The 19,085-nt window shown below is 38.9% G+C and overlaps 1 protein-coding gene across 2 annotated transcripts in view; it reads left to right on the top strand.

Annotated features, from left to right (window-relative positions):
- Positions 1-14,214: 14,214 nt before the first annotated feature.
- Positions 14,215-19,085, top strand: part of Rpgr (retinitis pigmentosa GTPase regulator) — a 51,981-nt gene continuing 47,110 nt past the window's right edge. For both annotated transcript variants that reach the window (XM_029473416.1, XM_021153023.2), the window contains exons 1-4: positions 14,215-14,460; positions 17,204-17,329; positions 18,043-18,135; positions 19,001-19,063. In XM_029473416.1, coding sequence (XP_029329276.1) covers positions 14,319-14,460; positions 17,204-17,329; positions 18,043-18,135; positions 19,001-19,063 — 424 coding nt within the window. In that variant the 5' untranslated portion in view covers positions 14,215-14,318. The remainder of the gene's footprint in view (positions 14,461-17,203; positions 17,330-18,042; positions 18,136-19,000; positions 19,064-19,085) is intronic.

Genomic DNA, 19,085 nt, shown 5'->3' with positions numbered 1-19,085 from the left:
GGATTTCTGAGTTCGAGGCCAGCCTGGTCTACAAAGTGAGTTCCAGGACAGCCAGGGCTATACAGAGAAACCCTATCTCGAAAAACAAAAAACAAAAAACAAACAAAAAAAAAAGGTAACCCCCTTCCTCTCCAATCCCCCCCCCCAAAAAAAAAACAATCACCTTCATTGTTTGGTTTGTTTGCTTGTTTTGTTTTTGAGACAAGGTTTCTCTGCATAACCCTGGCTGTTTTGGAACTCTCTCTGTATCTGTAGATCGGGCTGGCCTCCACCTCGCAGATCCACCTACTGATGCCTCCCTAGTGCTAAGACTGGCCTTGAGCCATGCTGGGCTGCATTGGGTTACATTTTTGTTGTTGCTCCCTTGCTGAGATTTATTGCCGATTTGCAACTGAGCAAATAAGCATTCAAGAAAAGTACAAGGCTAGGAAACGTGTAACAAAATAGACTCCTCAGTGTACATCCAGAGGCACAGTAGTGATGCAGTTTATTTGAAATAGAATTAAATCTTGGGTATGTGAATACAAAAGAAAGGTGTTTAGAACTTTTTAAAATATGAAATGGGAGACTCTTAAAGACTGTTAGGCAGGGAAATACATGACTTAGTTTCTATCTTAAAAAATCAGTCTGGCTTCTCTGTAATCATAAAAGAATATGAATTTGGAAAAAAAGTTTTTTAAAAGGTACTACAATAATCCAGATTCTACCTTACCATTTATCGATTTTTTTATTTATATAGATATTTTTATATTATTATTTTTGTTGTTATTCACTTCACATCCTGCTCACTGCCTCCTCCTGGTTACTCCCTCCCACATTCCTTCTCACCTTCTCCCTTCTCCTCTGAGCAGGTGTGGAGGGCCCCTGGGTATCTCTCCACCCTGGCACTTCAAGTCTCTGTGAGGCTAGGTGCTTTCTCTCTCACTGAGGGCAGACAAGGCAGCCCAGCTAGAACGTATCCCATGTATAGGCAACAACTTTTGGGATAATCCCCATTCCAGTTGTTCAGGACCCACATGAAGACCAAGCTGCACATCTGCTACATATATGGGAGCTGGGAGGGAGGCTTCTGTGACACCACCAAAATTGGACCCTCACTGGGACTCCCCTGAGTCATTCTGTTGCTGCACAGTGTCATGGAGAGTCTGCAGCTTTGGATCTGTAGCACTGGCCCTTTCAAGCACCCTAACATTTTGCAGATGATATTAATTTCAGGGTGAGCCAACTCAGATCCCTGGATTTCGGCCTGGGTGGCCGTAGAGCTGGTCAGCCTTTGGGATCTCCCTTATTTGCAGCACCACGGGGAGCTCTCCAACACTCCTCTGGCTAGGCCATCCAATGCCTTCATCAGCAGGAGGCAGAGTAATCTCTGCTCTCCTGCTCTCCTGCTCTCCAGGTCCTCCACATCCACACCTCTAGAGCAAGCTCCACTGTGCTGACCAGTCAAGGTGCAGTGTCTACTTGCCCAAGTACTGCAGCCTGTGAGGGGCAGGGCTAGCTCTTCTGCTCTCACATCCTTGGGGGTGGCTCGGCTGCACCTTTGCCAACAGAGCCACTGTTTTGAGGTGTAAGGCCTGCTTTCCTGATTGCTACAGCCAGTGAGTAGGCAGGGCCAGCTCTTCTGTCCCCTCACATAGTAAAACATTTCAGATGCATATTAAAATATAGAGAATAACACATAGCCTTCTTTTTAATTAAAAAGTTAATAACATCTCACCATATTTGTTTTAGATCTCTCATCTTCAATTATAGATATGCATCAAGTTTCACTGCTCAGTCTTCTTCTTGCCTTCTTATTCCAGAATGAATCACATGAATGATTACTTCAGGTGGTGTGTGTGTGTGTGTGTGTGTGTGTGTGTGCATGCACATTCTCATAACTTAGATTTTGAGTTCATTTTTAAGACATATTTCTTTTTTTAATCTTTGTTTTAATTAGGTATTTTCTTCATTTACATTTCCAATGCTATCCCAAAAGTCCCCCATACCCTCCCCCCCACTCTCCCCCACTCCCACTTCTTGGCTCTGGCGTTCCCCTGTCCTGAGGCATATAAAGTTGGCAAGACCAATGGGCCTCTCTTTCCACTGATGGCCGACTAGGACATCTTCTGCTACATATGCAGCTAGAGACACAAGCTCTGGGGGGTACTGGTTAGTTCATATTGTTGTTCCACCTATAGGGTTGCAGATCCCTTTAGCTCCTTGGGTACTTTCTCTAGCTCCTCCATTGGGGGCCCTGTGATCCATCCAATAGCTGACTGTGAGCATCCACTTCTGTGTTTGCTAGGCCCAGGCATAGCCTCCCAAGAGACAGCTATATCTGGGTCCTTTAGACAAAATCTTGTATTTTATGTGTATGAGTATTTTCCTGTATGTATGTATGTATGTATGTATGTATGTATGTATGTATGTATAGGTATGTTTGTATGGTGTGCAAGCCTGGTGCTCAGAGAGGTTAGAAAAGGGTGCTGGCCTTCCTGAAGTTGAATTACAAATAACAATAAGTTGCTTTGTGGGTGCTGAGAACTGAACTTTGTTCTGTTCTAAAACTAAAGCTGGATAGTTTTAAATCAACTTGATACTAGCTAGAGTCCTCTGAGAGGAGGGGGCTTCAGTTGAGAAAATGCTTCTGTCAGATTTGGCTATAGGCAACACTGTAAGGCATTTTTAAAATTAGTGATTAATGTGGGAGGGCTCAGCCCATCCTGGGTGGTGCCATCTCTACACTGGTGGTCCTGGGTTCTATAAGAAAACAGACAGAGCAAGCCATAGGAAGCAAGCCAGTAAGCAGCACCCCCCCATCCATCCCCATGGCCTCTGCATCAGCTCCTGCCTACAGGTTCCTGCCCTGTTTGAGCTCCCACCCTGAATTCCTTCAGTGATGAACAACAATGTGGAAAGGAAGTGTAAGTCAAATAAATCCTTTCCTCCGCAATTTGCTCTGGCTATGGTGTTTTCTCACAGCTGGAGTAACCCTAACTAAGATAATTCTGGTCCTCTAAAAAAGCAACAAGAAAGAGTTACCTTCCTATTCATTTAGATGATTTTTACATATCATAATGCACATCATTTTGTAATTTGTTTTTTATTAACATTACATTTTTTTGCAATTCTTCCTGCTCTTTCCTGAAGCTTTCTTGGTGAGCTGGGGTTTTTTTTGTTTGTTTGTTTTAATTTTAAGTACTATCTAATATTCTGCTATGTAAATAAAGTCTATCTATATGCCTCTACTGATGCATAAATTGTTACATGTTTAGTCAATTTTCTGTTACTGTGTCAAAATCTCTGAGCTAAGAAGCTTGTATGGAAGAAATGGTTTCACTTACTGTTTCAGAGAGCTCAGTCTATGTCTGGTTGACTATTGCATGTGAACCTGTGGCAAGGCATGGTGCTCCCTACCATCAAAAGCAGAAGCATGTGGCAGAGAAAACTGCTCCAGAGAATGACAAGAAGAAACTAAGAACCCGCCCCCCCCAAAAAAAAAAACTTTCAATGACACATTCCAAATAAACTAGCTTCATGCTACTAAGCCTTAACTTCTAAAGTTTCCACGACCTCCTGTTAGTACTTAAAGATGACATCCAAGTCTTAACACAACAGCCTTTGGAAGACACTTATCTCAACCTAACCTGTTGTTTCCACATTTTTACTAGGACAAATACCATGATGAGGATCTTCATTTATGTCTCTTTGGATACACATTATCTTTGCAATTTTTCTTGGTTGTGTGAATTATTTTTCCAATGTGGTTATACTAACTTCATCATTAATCCCCTGCAAAGATTACTACCTATATGAGTTCTCAAAAGCACATAAAATTATTTGTATTGTTATGTTATATTCAATGCCAACTTTCAGAATTTATCATTTTATCTTGTTATTATTTATTTGCATTTCTCTTATTTCAAGTAGAGTTAAACATCCTTTCACCATGTTGTTATTTGGATTTTTTACCTCTGTCAAAGCAGTATCTTTTACCCATTTTAAAATTTCCTACCGTTTGGCCTTTTTCTAATAGGTCTTTGATGTTCAATATATATTCTTCTTCATACTACATCCTTCCTCTGTTTAGGTATACAATCAATTTGTCAAACAGTTTTTACAGTCTTTTCTTTTCTGGCTTCTACAAACTAGTTCATATGTTTTTCCATGGAGAATGCTAAGTATGCTCTTTGAACCAGGAGCAATCCTGGGACTTCTTGAACTCCCAGGTAAATTGAACCTACTTTAGATGTGTGGAATCAGAATCTGCATTGAAAAATCACTAAATGGTTTGTATTCAAATTAAAGATAAATAGTATATCAAATACAAAAGAAATAAAACTACAAGATTTCCCCTCTGGGGTAGTAGTTCACTAAATCATAGATGCCTTCTCTTTCTTTCTTTTTTAAAAATGATTTCATTTATTTTTGAAATTATAATATAATTACATGATTTTCCCTTTCCCTATCCAAACCCTCCTGTATACCTCTCCTTGCTTTCTGGCACATTCATAGCGTCTCTTTTTCAGTAATTGTTGTTATATACACTTGTGTTATGTGTATACCTATATATCCCTCAACATAACCTGCTCAGTTTGTCTAATGTTACTTATATGTATGTTTTCAGGGCTGCGCCTTTGATAGTGGATAATTAATGGGTGGGCTCTTCTTTGGGGAAGACTATTTCTTCTGTTCTAAGCACTCTTTCATTGCCTGTATGTCTTTATTTAGGGTTGAGGCCTCCTGAGCTTTCTCCTATCTATGTTGGCATATCTCTTTTTCTCCTTGTTCAACTCATGGCTCATGCTGGTAAGAGTTTATGTGTGTAGCTTCTGAAATGTCTAGGTGACACTGTCTCCCAGCAACTCCTCTGTTCTTTGGGTCTTTACAATCTTTCTACTCTCTCTTTTGCACTATTTCCTGAGCCTCAGGTACAAGTGTTGTTTTGTAGTTGTCATTTGGGCTGGGCTTCACAGCTTCACACTTTGATTGGTTGTGGTTTTCTGCAGTTTTCTCATCTGTTGCAAAGAGAAGCTTCCTTGGTGAGGTAGAAGTTAGGTCTGGTTTTTCCTCTCAGCCCTATGCTCCAAGAAATAAGACTCCGACTCAAAATATATTTACAAATACCTTGGGTATATAGCTAGGCTCTTCTTTTAACCTACATTCTGCCATGTGGCTGGTTACCTGTGCTCAGCTACCATGTGTCTGTCTCATCACATCTTCCTGGGTGAAGCTCTTCCATCTGGCTCTATCCCAGAATTCTTTCTGCTTGCCAGATGTCCCACATTTTATTCTACCCTTTCTTGTAGGCCATAGGCTTTGTAATTGACCATTGATACATCCATGCAATTTGGTATATATACCAAATTGGTATTAATATTAATTTGGTATTAATAACCTGTTGACTGTACGTTTTTCTCCAAGTTTCATGATGTCACTAGCCCTGGGTAGTTGGCTAGGTTTCTAGTACCAAGTATGATTTCCTTATTGTTGAGCAATCCAATTAGATACCTGGTAGTTCCAGCCAAGGTACATGTGAAGCCCATATGTCAGCTCCCAATACCTAGAAATATATTTGACCCAGAATGTTCAGTGCCCACATAGCCACTGCACTTCCCTAAGAACCAGAAAGGGCAACAAAAATCAAGGAACAAAACACTCACCCAACAAAGACAAAAGCTGGTGTAGCATCTTTCCAATCCCAGATGCCAGAGTAGAAACAAAATCAATAACAGACAGAATAATATGACTCCTGTAGCGATTAGCATCCCTACTGTAGTAGGCTTAGAGTATTACAACATAGCTGATGCACAAAAATAAGACCTTAAAATAGCCTTTAGAATTGATAGTTGTTATTAAAGACGACATAAATAAATTCCTTGAAGAAATCTATGAAAACACAGAGGGGGAAATGAATAAAACTGTTTAAGACCTGAAAGTGGAAATAGAATCAATAAAGAAAGCCCAAATAGAAGGAAACCTGGAAATGAAACCTTTAGAAACTCAAACAGGTATCTCAGAGGCAAGCCTTACTAACAGAATATAAGAGAATCTCAGACATTTAAGACATAATAGAAGAAATGAATACCTTGGTCAAAGAAAATGTTAAATCTAAAAAGCACCTGGCTTAAAATGTCCAGGATATCTGGGACACTATAAAAAGATCAAATCTAAGAATAATAGGAATAGATATAGGGGAAGAAATCCGTGTCAAAATTACAAAACTTGGTTTCAACAAAATCATAGAATAAAATTTCCCTCACCTAAAGAAAGAGATGCCTATAAAGGTATAAGAAGCACACAGAGCACCAAATAGATTGGACCAGAAAAGAAAGTCCTTTTGCCACATAATAATCAAAACACTAAGCATACAGATACAAAGAAAGAATATTAAAAGCTGCAAGGGAAAAGGCCCAAGTGAAATATAATCAGACCTATTAGAATAACACCCAAATTCTCAACAAGGATTCTCTAATAAAAGTCAAAAGGTCCTGGGAAGATGTTCTATAGACTCCAAGGGACCACAGATGCGACCCCAGACTATTATGCCTAGCAAAAGTTTCAATCATAAAAGATGGTGAAAAAAATGACATTCAACAACAAAAAAACAGATCGAAGCACTATCTGTCTACAAATCCAGCCTTACAAAAGGTGTTCTAAGGAAAACTCTAATCCAAAGAGAGCTTAAGTATACCCAAGAAAGCACAAGTATTAAATAATTCCAGATTAACAAACCAAAAGAGGGGAAGAACGTGTGTGTGCGCGCAAGCACACACACACACCCAAAACAAAAACACCATTAACAGCAAAATAACAGGAATCAACAAACACAAGAGGAGATAACAACAAGTTGATATATCTCAAAACCATTAGTCTTAATTCTCCACTGAAAAAACAAAGAGTTACAGTATGAATGAGAAAACAAGATCCATCCTTCTGTTGCATTTAAGAAATACAATTTAACAGCAAGGATAGACATCACCTCAGGGTAAGAGAATAGAAAAAGATATTTCAAGCAAATGTACCTAAAAAAAAAAAAGCTGGTAAAGCCATTTTAATATCTGACAAAATAGACTTTAACCCAAAACTGGTCAAAGAGACAGGAAAGGACACTACATATGCATCAAAGAAAAAAATCCACCAAGAGGGCAAAGGCATACAAGTTTATAAAAGAAACACTACTACAGCTTAAATCACAAATTGACTCTTACATAGTGATAGTGGGAGACTTCAATGTCCCACTCTCATTAATAGATAGATTATCCAAACAAAAACTACACAGAGAAATGCTAGAACTAACTGATGTTTTAAATCAAATGGACCTAACAGATACCTATAGAAAATTTCACCCAAACACAAAAGAATATACCTCTCAGCAACGTACAGAATCTTCTTCAAAACTGACCACATTTTCAGACACAAAGCAAATCTGAAGACATAGAAGAAAATTGAAATAACTCCTTGTGCCCTATCAGACCAACACTGATTAAAGCTACATGTCAACAACAGAAAGCTTACTAACTCATGGAAATTAAACAACTCTCTACTGAATGAAAAATGGGTCAAGACAGAAATTAAGAAAGAAATAAAATACTTCATAGAATTGAATGAAAATGAATATGCAACACCCCTATATTTTTGTAACACAGTGGGTTTGGTTCATAGCACTAAGTCCCTACATAAAAATCTGGAGAGACCTTGTACAAATAACTTAACAGCACACCTGAAAATCCTAGAGCCAAAGGGAAAAAAATTCACCCAAAAGGAGTAGATGACAAGAAATAAAAAACAACCTCATGGCTGAAATAAACAGAATAGAAACAAAATTGAAGACTCGATGTAACAGTGTTTGTTCTTTAAGAAAATCAAGAAGAATGATAAATCATCATCCAAATTTACTGAAAGGCAGAGAGAATACCAAAATTAACAAAATTAGAGATGAAAGGGCGCATAATAATAGACACGAGGGAAATCCCGAGAATCATAAGGACTTGCTTTACAAACCTGAACTCCAACAAATTGGAAAACCAAAAAAGGGATAATTTTCTAGATACACAACATTTACCAAAGTTAAATCAAGATCATATAAGCAATTAAAATAGACTTATAAAACCAAGTGAAAGAGACACAATCCTTAAAATTTCCCAACCAAGAAAAGTCCTGTGCCAGATGGTGTTAGCACAGAATTCTACCAGACTTTCAATGAAGAGTTAATGCCAATACTCCTCAAATTATTCCACAAAATAGAAACAGAAAAAAACCTTGTCCAATTTGTTTTATGAGGCAACAGTTACCCTGATGCCCAAACCACATAAAGCACTAACAAATAAAGGATTAGAGATCAATTTCCCCTATGAGCACAGATAAAAATAAAATACTTGAAAACCAAATCCAAGAACACAATGAAAATATCATCCACCATTATCAAGTAGTCTTCATCCCAGAGTTGCAGGATTGGTTCAACATATGTAAATCTACTAATGTAATTCACCATATAAACAGACTGAAAGACAAAACCACATGTTTATCGCATCAGATGCAGAAAAGGCCATTAATAAAATACAACCACCATCCTGGAGAGCTAGGGATACATACAAGGGACATACTTCAACATAATAAAGGCAGTTTACAGCAATCCCATAGCCAAAATAAGTGCAGAGTAACTCAAAGCAATTCACTAAAATCAGGAACAAGACAAGATTGTCCACTCTCTTCATATCTATTCAATATAATACTTGAAGTCTTACACAGAATAAGACAACTGAAGTAGATCAAAGAGATTCAAATTGGAAATGATGAAGTCAATCTTTATTTGCAAATGATATGATAGTATACACAAGTGACTCTAAGAGTTCTACAAGGAAACTCCTACAGCTGAAACTTTCAGCAAGCAGCTGGAACAAAATGCAGTAGACGTCCTATAAACAAATGACAAATGGACTGAGAAAGAAATCAGGGAAACAACATCTTTCTAAATATCCTCAAATAACATAACCTATCTTGGAATAACTCTAGCAAGTAAGATTTATAGGATAAAAAAAATAAGACATTGAAAAATTTGAAGAAGATATCAGAAGATGGAAAGATTTCCCATGCTCATGGCTCTATAGGATCAACATAGCAAAAATGATCACCCTAGTAAAAGCAACCTATAGATTCCAGGCAATCCCCATCAAAATTCTGATACAATTCTTAGCAGATTTTGAAAAGACAATTTTTAGCTTCATTAAAAACCACAGAAAGTCCAAGATAGATAAAACTATCCCGAATAATAAAAGAGCTGCTAGAGGTATCATATAAGAATGTACAGAGACTGAAGTAGCATGTGCAGGGCCTGCACAGGTCCTTTTCATATACATTATGGCTTCCAGGTTAGTATTTCTATGGGATTCCTAAGTGTGTGAACAACTGGGTCTCTGTTTCTTGTGCCTGCTCTTGGGCTCTTTTCCTTTTGTTTCTTGGTTCTGTCCAATTCCAGTGGGTTCAGGTTTGTTTTTTTTTTTTTGTATCTTATAATATTTTATTTAATTATTAAAACATTGCAAAAATCAAATATATCATTAGAAGCTGTCTTAGGCAGGGTTTCTATTCCTGCACAAACATCATGACCAAGAAGCAGTTGGGGAGGAAAGGGTTTATTCAGCTTACACTTCCATGTTGCTGTTCATCACCAAGGGAGTCAGGACTGGAAATCAAGCAGGTCAGGAAGCAGGAGCTGATGCAGAGGCCATGGAGGGATGTTCTTTACTGGCTTGCCTCCCTGGCTTGCTCAGCCTGCTCTCTTATAGAACCAAGACTACCAGCCCAGAGATGGCACCACCAACAAGGGGCCTTTCCCCCTTGATCACTAATTAAGAAAATGCCTTACAGCTGGATCTCATGGAGGCATTTCCTCAACTGAAGCTCCTTTCTCTGTGATAACTCCACTGTGTCAAGTTGACCCAAAACTAGCCAGTACAGAAGCTCTCAGTGAGCTTTGCTGTTTAGGGATCTCCCAATGTATTTTTTTGAAGCACCGACACACCTGCTTATGTTCCTGCAACTTGAGGAACAGTGAAGGCAGTTGCATTGTAATGTGGCACAAAATTCAAATCCTGGAAGATTTTCTTCAATGCTGGCAAATAAGAAATGAAGTTCCGGGAGGAAACACAGTCCATCAAATGTCTTTCTTGTTCGTACATGCTTTGATTTTTAGTTGACAAAAACAGCCTTCAGAAATTACTCCCAGCTAGATGTAATACAGTCAATAGCCAAGAGTTCTACTTTTTTTTTCAGATATGTAAAATTCATGAGAGCCAACACAATTTCCCAAGGATTATCTGAGTTTTTGGCTGTGTGTGCATCAGAAGGGAATGCAATTCATCTGTGACATGAATATACCTAAGAGCAGAGATTTTTTTTTACCATTTATTTTTTAAAAAAGCATGCAAATTTCCATCCTAGTAAAATGGCCATGCTCTTTTATTTTTACATAAAGAATTCCTTTTTGACCTAATAGTTCATACTTCAGGACAAGGCATCTTCATTTTTTTTCAAAATTAATCAGTTTTGATTTTAGAATCACCGATACCAAGAATGCTATTTTGCATAAATATACAATTAAAAACAGTAGAAATATCTTGAAACTGTTTGAAAAATTCTTGGAAAAAATCTGTCCTAATCCCACACAAAAATTCATTTAATGACTTTTTTAAAATGAAATTTCAGTCTGCAATTAAAATAGTGAGTTTTAAAAATCAAGTATTCTAAGGCACTATAATCCAATATTTAACAATTTGATGATTGATTACTAGCTGAGAAATGACACTAAGAAAATATAAAAAGGTTTTTTTTTTGGAATTAAAGTATCATGTTCTTGTATATACAACAAACATATAACAATACCTCTAAGCTGAAGAACAGCAGCAGTTTGCTCACACTGCGTGGTATGAGAGCACACACAGTTCAAAGTGCACAGGTCCTGTGTTTAGGAGTGAGGCTGTAGGAAAGTCACGGAAGACAACACAGGTGATGGCCAGAAACCCCTCAGCTCATTACACATTTGATTCTAAATTTATTTTTTGGTCATTATGTGTTCCGAAACCTTTCACTGTTGGCAAACATTTTGTGGCCCTCCATATTCAGTTTCATGACCACATAGGATAAATAGTACAAATGACAGTTTGGAAAGCTGCAACTTAGACACTTCATGCTCTCCAACTGTCAGGATTGTGGGAGAGACCCTTATTGTTTTTGAAGGGCTAGTGGCTCTCCTTTAATTTCCAGTCCCCTTGCAATGCACACAAAACTGGAAAAACAAATCTCTTCTGATCTAAAACACAAAATTTCTAGCCTCATTCTCTTGCCTTCATGAGGCAACCAAGGAGGTCATGCTTAAAATGCAGCTAAAGCATGCTTATGCTTCCATCAGTATCCCAGGCGCCCATGGGACCCGCTGAAACCATTGAGCCTTGCTAGGCATGCTGCAGGAATAAAAATGAAACTTTTGAGCCGTTGCCAAGATTTGAGTGCTGTTTCCATCGTGGCACACATGGCCTGGCTTTGCCTTCCAGTACAGTGAGCATAGCCAACTTGTTACTAATACCTACCAGTATTAAGTGCTACTGTATTCTGGGCACTAAAATAGAAGCTAGACATTCATTACCTCGGATGTCTAAGATATTTCCTGAGATAGAGCATATGAACAGATAATATATATTATAAATGATCTAGGTGTATATGTGTGTGGCACCTCTAGATTATAAATATTAGATGAATCAAAAGTATCAATATTATATTGTAAGGGGAGCTTTCTTCTTCTCTTCTTCTCTGCTAGAAAGCTGTGTGTCTGAGCTAATGCCAGCGTCTCCACCATATTCTCTGGATGCAAGACCTTGCTGTCTTCCAGGATTTCTATTCTATTACTTTTCTGAAGAAGGATTCTCTCCGAATCTATTCAATTGGACTTCCCAGTGCTATCATATGTTGCTTAGTTTAACAGAAGCCCTCCTTTCACCCCCCCTTCCCTGCTCAAATGCTGCTTCCTCTCTCCCTGGGTCCCTCTGCACTTACTGTCTCGAATGCTGATGCTCAAGGGGATGCTTTTCCCTCAGTGTCTCCAACTTCCTACTCCAATACTGTTTCCTCTTCCATTGCCCCAGCAAACTGCTCTTTTTATAACACAGAGAATGATCACCATGTTTCTAACTTCAGAAGGTAATCAGGTGTCATTTAATTTGTACACATTATGTGGACAATTTGACTACACTCTTGTTTGGTGCAGTATTTTCCAGTCTCTCTCACATGCTTTCTTCTCTCTCTCTCTCTCTCTCTCTCTCTCTCTCTCTCTCTCTCTCTCTCTCTCTCTCTCTCTCTCTCTCTCTCTCTCTCTCTCTCTCTCTCTCTCTCTCTCTCATCACCTTTTAAGCCTTATAACCCATTGCTAGGATATTATACTTTGGCATTCTTCATGATCCACCTTAGAATCCTTTGTCCTTCCCTTTCCTTCTTTCACCTGTTCCCGAGACTGCCATGATAGCCTTGATCCAGGAGTTCCATAATGTCTGGCTCCATCTGGACCTTCTGTGCATCAGTTGCTTACTGTGCTCAGCAACTCCACCTGACTTTCCTATGTGTTCAAGGGCTGAGCTCACTATCTCTTCCATTATCTTACTGACCTAACTCTAACCTCCTCTGCTCCTTGCATAGCACTTCCCATCTCTGTAAACAGCACCACCCTTGCCTAGTTACTTATGTGAGAAACCAGTGTGGAAGTGCTCAGCACCGACTTATGCTCTGAAATTTATTTTTAGAAGTCAATGAAATAACAGGATAAGCAAAGAAAGTCTTTAAATATTCTGATTTTTCTCATCATGGGTGTTATGAGCCTTTAAACATGAGTATTAAGTTCTCCTCAAAATAAGTTAAGTTATTTGTTCCTTTCTGCTGATGTAAGTTATATAATAGGTCAGCATTTTCCAAGAGTTGACAACTAGACACCATTTACTGTGTACCAAAATACTGAACTTCAGGCAGCCTGACCACTTTTGTACCTAAATACCTGTAATAGCCTTTGAATTGCCTCTCACTGCTCAAACTGCTTGTCAGAAAAGCAGCCAAGACAGGCAGAATCACTTCAAGAACATGCATAACTGATCCTTTCCTGTCACTTCTGTGCTTAAAGCTCCTCAATGACCTTCCATAGTCTTTAGGATAAAGCGTCCGATTCTGTGGACATGCCATCTCACCTCGAAGCAGCCTCAGCAAGGTCCTGGGAGGAACTGATCACTTTATTAGTCTTTGCATACAGTTAGCTATGTCCAGAGTTCTGTAATTCCTTTCAGTTTCTTTAACTTCAGCCCTTCCTGACTTTGTAGTCATCAGACAAGCTTTTGTCTTTCTTAAATCCCTGTTCCCGGCCAGGTCGGTACTCCTTGCTAAGCATCTTTACTAGAATCTCATTCCCAACTTTAGTTTGTACACAAGTGATTGGATTCTATTCCCTCTTTCCTTCCTAATAAAAGTGCCCTGAGTAAGTGTAGGTAATACTCTCTAATTCTGCGAGCCTTAAATTCAGTTGTGCTTGATTGAGACCCAACTACCTCAGGTATACAAATGGACTCATCCTGGAAGATTTTCTTCTTATTTATTTGATTGTGGCCAACTATTATGGGTGGAAAACCAATGTTTATCCAGAAAAATATAATATTTCAGAGGAAATTGTATAGATCTTGGCCTTTTACTTTTATAGGAGATGCAGGCAGATTGTTTAGACCTCAGGCTAAACAACTTGAACTGGGCTTCTCTTCCTATGTTTAATTGGCATATCCCCAAAAAGGAATGGCATTATTCAACTTGCATGATTGTAATAGCATTTATTAAGACCATTTATTCAATAAAGATCTAATGTGTGCATCTAATATATTTGTTTTGTTTCTAGGATTACAAATGACATTTGGGATGTAAACCGCCTAGTGCCTTGCTGTGTTACAGATTGTTACTGCTAGTGTGTTGTCAAAGCTGTGCGTTGACATTTGCATGTGTCACAGAAGTTAGGGCTATGTGAGACATGATGTTGTCACCATCCCCTCTAGGTCCCTGCATGGCCAGGATCCCTTCAGAAGTAGATGAGCTTCCAACACCTTGGAGACTGCAGCGTGGCCGCTTCCAATCGCAACCGCTAGAGGGCGTGCGGTCACTTACCGCCGCAACCTCGGCATCTGCGCTTGCGCCTCACTGACACAGCTTCCGCCGGCCTCTTTCCAAAAAAAGCCTTTCGCCCCTCCCCGCCCCGCAAGGCTCCGCCTCCGTTGCCCCTAGCGTCTGTTTGTTGACTTCCGGGAGCACAGTGGTGGTCGATGCCAAGAGGGTCGCGATGGGGGTCCCAGGGGGTAGGGCAGTACCTTAGGCCCAATCGAGTCGCCCCTGCTATCTTTCCGAAGCAGGCACAAATTCCGTTCGCAGGCTTCGGCATGGCGGAATCTGAGTCACCGGTGCCCGGTGAGTCGCGCGCCCCCAGTCGTGGCGGCTGGCCTGGAGGGAGGGTCCGCGGGCGGGCGGGCGGGCGACAGGCCAGGCCCCGCCTCCGAGCCGGCCCTGTAGTGGTACAGGCCGCTACCTGAGCCTCAGTCAACCGCCCTAGATTGGCGTTTGGGAATAAATAAATTCCCTTTGTCGGGCTGGAAGAAGGGACAGGGACCGAGGACATGAGGGACCCTGTATGTGTTATTAGCAAGCTGAAATAATGGCTTTTCTTGGAGGCGGCGGCAGCCATTATTCTCTCGCGAAGCATCCCAGGGTCTCTCAACACTTGAGCAAGTGAATGTCCCCAGGACCCGGTTAGATACAGAATTCAGTAACGAGTGGAACGCGGGGTGAAAGGTTAAAAAGAATGGAAGAAACGAACTGGATAAAGGGAGAAGGAGGGCCTTCGGTGAATTTTTTTTTTTTTTAAGACTGACTGTAGCGAAGTCTTTTAAAATTATGACTCCTTACGGCTTCCGTACCGGGTAGCCCAGGTAGACATTTCCTGGAGCAGCATTTATTATAAGCGTAGCGTTATAGCGTTCTTCAGCTAAAATGGTGGTCATAATCTACTGAACTGGTTTTTGCATATACTCTAATGGGCTGTTACTAGCATTATGAAAAATAACCACTATATTTGAGCAGAATTGGACATTTAAATATGTATTGCACTTTCTGCTGTGGTCTTGGCTCAAACAGAATTTGATTCTACACCTCTTGGAGCTCATACCTTAGTGAGGGTACAAGAAAATAGTTACAATAGGCTTGACGTTAGATGGCAGAGAACAGAAAGAAACCACCTAACCTTGGTTTTTGGGTTAGGGGAGTGTCTGAAGAGATATTCTGGGGAGCCAGAGTAAACACTGTTAAATTATTCCTTGTAGGGAAGCCTTGAATCATTTCGAGGTCCTTGCCTCCCAAGGCTCAGTGACTTGAGTCGAACTGGCTTGCTTCAAGCTTGTTCTCAAGTGGTTTAGTCCTGTGCACATTGATATATATTATTAATATTTACATTCAGTATGCTTTCTCTGGAAATTTCCCCCAAACTGGGTCTGGCTTTCTATTTGAGTGTGGTGTGTGTGTGTTTAAATAGTTACTTGGAAATGTTAATGGATATTTAGTCTTTTGAAAATGATACTGGTCCAAGTCTGTGAATATTCCTCAGATCAGACAATGGCAGTTAAAGAATGTCAAATCTCAGCCTCCATCTCCAATCCTCATGGACTGATCCGTAACTTGAACTTGAATAGCCAAGGTGTTTCCATAGTAAAACCTGGGTAATATGCTGTCTTTCGCACTGAAAGTATTGAAAGCTGTGTTTGATTTCCTACCCAGCATTCTAGTGATATGAAAATGGTGGTAGAGTGATAAATAGTGTAGAAGGGAAGTTTTCTGTTTGAAACTTTGCACAAACTTCAGTGTAACTGATATTTCTTAGAGGAACGTCTTGTGCAATGGGTATAAGTAGCAAGGAAAACCTACAGTATCAGTAATACAGTTGAGCAAATAGAATACTTAGCAATAAATATTTTGGTAGCAATTTAATTAGAGAGATTTCTGTGTAGAGCATAATTAATTGCCATATGGCCTCTATTCATTGCAAGATTCTGAGAAACCAGTAATTTCCAATGTTTGTAATAGGACTTTACAGAGGTAGCCATCAGCTAATATGTTGGAGATTATAGATTCTGTACTAGCTTCTTTATCATAAAAGAGAAATTAGTACAACCCTGTGTTTACAATATTGTAAATAGATTGTGTACAACAAACCTGTTCGTACCTGTGTTAAATTCAAGGCATATAAGAATGTGTATTGGTATTAAATGCCATTTAGTAATAACCATAATGATTAAAGGAGGAAGTTAAGGTTTGGTAAAGTAACCCATTGAGTATTGTATTAAGTATTAGATTAGGAATTTGAATACATGATTACCCTCCCATTTTAAAACATTTTCTCTCTCCCTTATCTCACTGTGTGTGCCAAATTCTGGGAGTCTTTTCATTCTTGTGTGGGTGCTGGGGCTCATACTCTGATTGTGGTCTATAATTGACTTTTAAAGCCTTGTATAGCTTCCCATAGTGCAAGTGAAACAGTATGAAACAGTATGTAATAATGTGCTTACGTCTGCCCTGCACCTAGCTTTAGTGGACAGTCCCAAGCATTGTCAGTAAGAGTTTGGCATTTGTAGTAACATCCCTCCCTCCCTTGTATGCAAACACTGGCAGTCCCTTGGAAGGGGTAAAGAAATTCCAAACTCACTTAGACCCTTCCCATGAATTTCCTGTGGTATTAAGGAAAAACTGTAATACTGTTTCAGTTCTGAGTGTGGGGAAAAATGTCCTTAGTCAGGGACCAGACTGTGGGGTCTTAACCAGAGTGAGTAGAAGGTACATATTGTATCAGCTCATTCGGGACTTTGCTGTCCATCGAGTGTCAGCAGAGCAATTAGTAATGGATGATGCTTCCCTTGTCATTGTATATATTTACGTCATATCACTCAAGGAATAGCACATATTCAAATTAACAGATGTCATAGATGAAACTAAAATGAAGTCTGAGGATTAGAACTGAATTAAGGTGAAAGAATGAAGGTTTAAACTGTTTAGACAGATTCAAAGCTGTCAGGGAAGAAAGCATTTCTATGTGTGTAATTGGAAATATTTTAATAACAGACATCATGGTTCAAGTTGTGAAGTAAAAACTGTCTTACATTTGTAGATACAGGTGCCGTGTTTACGTTTGGAAAAACTAAATTTGCCGAAAATATTCCTAGCAAATTCTGGTTTAAAAATGACATACCCATATGTCTTTCATGTGGAGATGAACATACTGCTATTGTTACAGGTTAGTATTATAATCTTAAATGGAGACAGTAATTCTTAGAGAAACCTAAATATTACTAGAGTTGTGTTTAATAAAATTCTTTTCTGCCTAATGTTAGGAACTTTTACACTTACCAGAGTCAGCTCATACCTAGAAGGAAAAGTAACCTGCTTCAACACAGAAAGATACATTTGAAAAGTCTGATTTTTTCTATTACTTCTAGTTTTATGTCTAAAAAATATCATTGATTTGAAACCCAGGAACCCCAAAGAAGGTGATGGTCTACCATTTCATTTGACTATATTTTTACTTTTAAAATGACTTAAATGTTACTGTTATTGTCTATGTAGAGAAGAGGCTTTAGCCTGTGTTAAACATATTATACGTATATAGAATGTGGTTTTGTCCTTGTCAGAGAATTCTTTATAAATTGACTCAAGAGTCCTTTCACCTTTAAACTAGTTTTGTATCGTTAAATGGCTTTTCTCCATGCATACCTTTCTTGGAATCTATTTCATTACAAGAGAAAATTGTTAACATAAGTCTTAAAAACTCTATACCGAATTGAATGTGCCCATATAGAGACAAGATTTATTTTTTAAAAATAAGAGACGCTCTTATTTTTGCTCTTTGATATATTTAAGTGTATTTTCTTATTTCCTTGTGATTCATTCATTTCTTGTTATCTATGTGAGGATTGCTTTAATTTGTTATTTATTTTCCCCTCCCACTAGGAAATAATAAATTGTACATGTTCGGAAGTAACAACTGGGGTCAGTTAGGATTAGGATCAAAATCCACTATCATCAAGCCAACATGTATCAAAGGTTTGGGTCTTTTTTTTTTCTTTATATTGTATTATTTATATTCTTTTTAAAAATATCTTCCAGATTACAAGAAGTAACTTTAGTACTGATTCTTTGACTCTTTATTTTCATAAATGAAAGCTCTTTAATGTTTGTATTTTGTAAGTTTTACTTGAATGTTGCTAGCACCTACATTTAGTAGGCGGTGGCGAGTTCTGCCGCTGTGGTCGGAATAGTCTTCTTTATCTTCAGGGCCCACATTTCAATTTCAGCTTAAGATGTTGCTGTGAACTTATCCTAACCAATGCTATTTATATGATTATCACTGGACTGTTAATGTTATGCTTAGAAAGCATGTACCTGGGCACAGACTACTAAACACTATGGACTTACAAATACCTAATAGAACATTACTGCAGACTGTAAGATCCATGACTATAGAGACAATTAGTCAACCAATTAATTAGGAGATATTTGTAAATGTCTACAAATATGTAGATGAGCAACTTGAGCTCAAGTGCATGCCTATGATTGTTAATCTTAGGCCCTTTGTGGAGTGTGACAGTTGGTGAGAAGCAACACAGGACAATGGACTGGACCTTGATGCATTAATGTTATGATGTGTAATAAACTGTGGAGAAACCTGGATTGGTCGTGAAGAACACTGATTTAGAGTCACATATGTAGGGTCTTAGAGTTCAGTTGTAGGTTACAGATATAGTTAACGTTTCTGAGTGTGTATAGCATCCTCCAAGCTTTAGGTTCCATCCCTTGAAGTACAATAACTGAAGGAATCTCAGTTTTACCAGTTACTTATCATTTGACCTGGACTATTTGTCATTTTCATATCCATAAAATATTGTAATTGTCATATTCTCGTGTCTAGCTCTTAAGCCTGAGAAGGTGAAACTTGCTGCCTGTGGAAGGAACCATACCTTAGTTTCAACAGGTACAGTATTTATCCTGCACAG

This window comes from Mus caroli, chromosome X, assembly GCF_900094665.2.
Source record: "Mus caroli chromosome X, CAROLI_EIJ_v1.1, whole genome shotgun sequence".
Taxonomy (NCBI): Eukaryota; Metazoa; Chordata; class Mammalia; order Rodentia; family Muridae; genus Mus; species Mus caroli.
The sequence above is the reverse complement of the archived record's forward strand: the minus strand, read 5'-3'. Positions and strand labels throughout refer to the sequence as shown.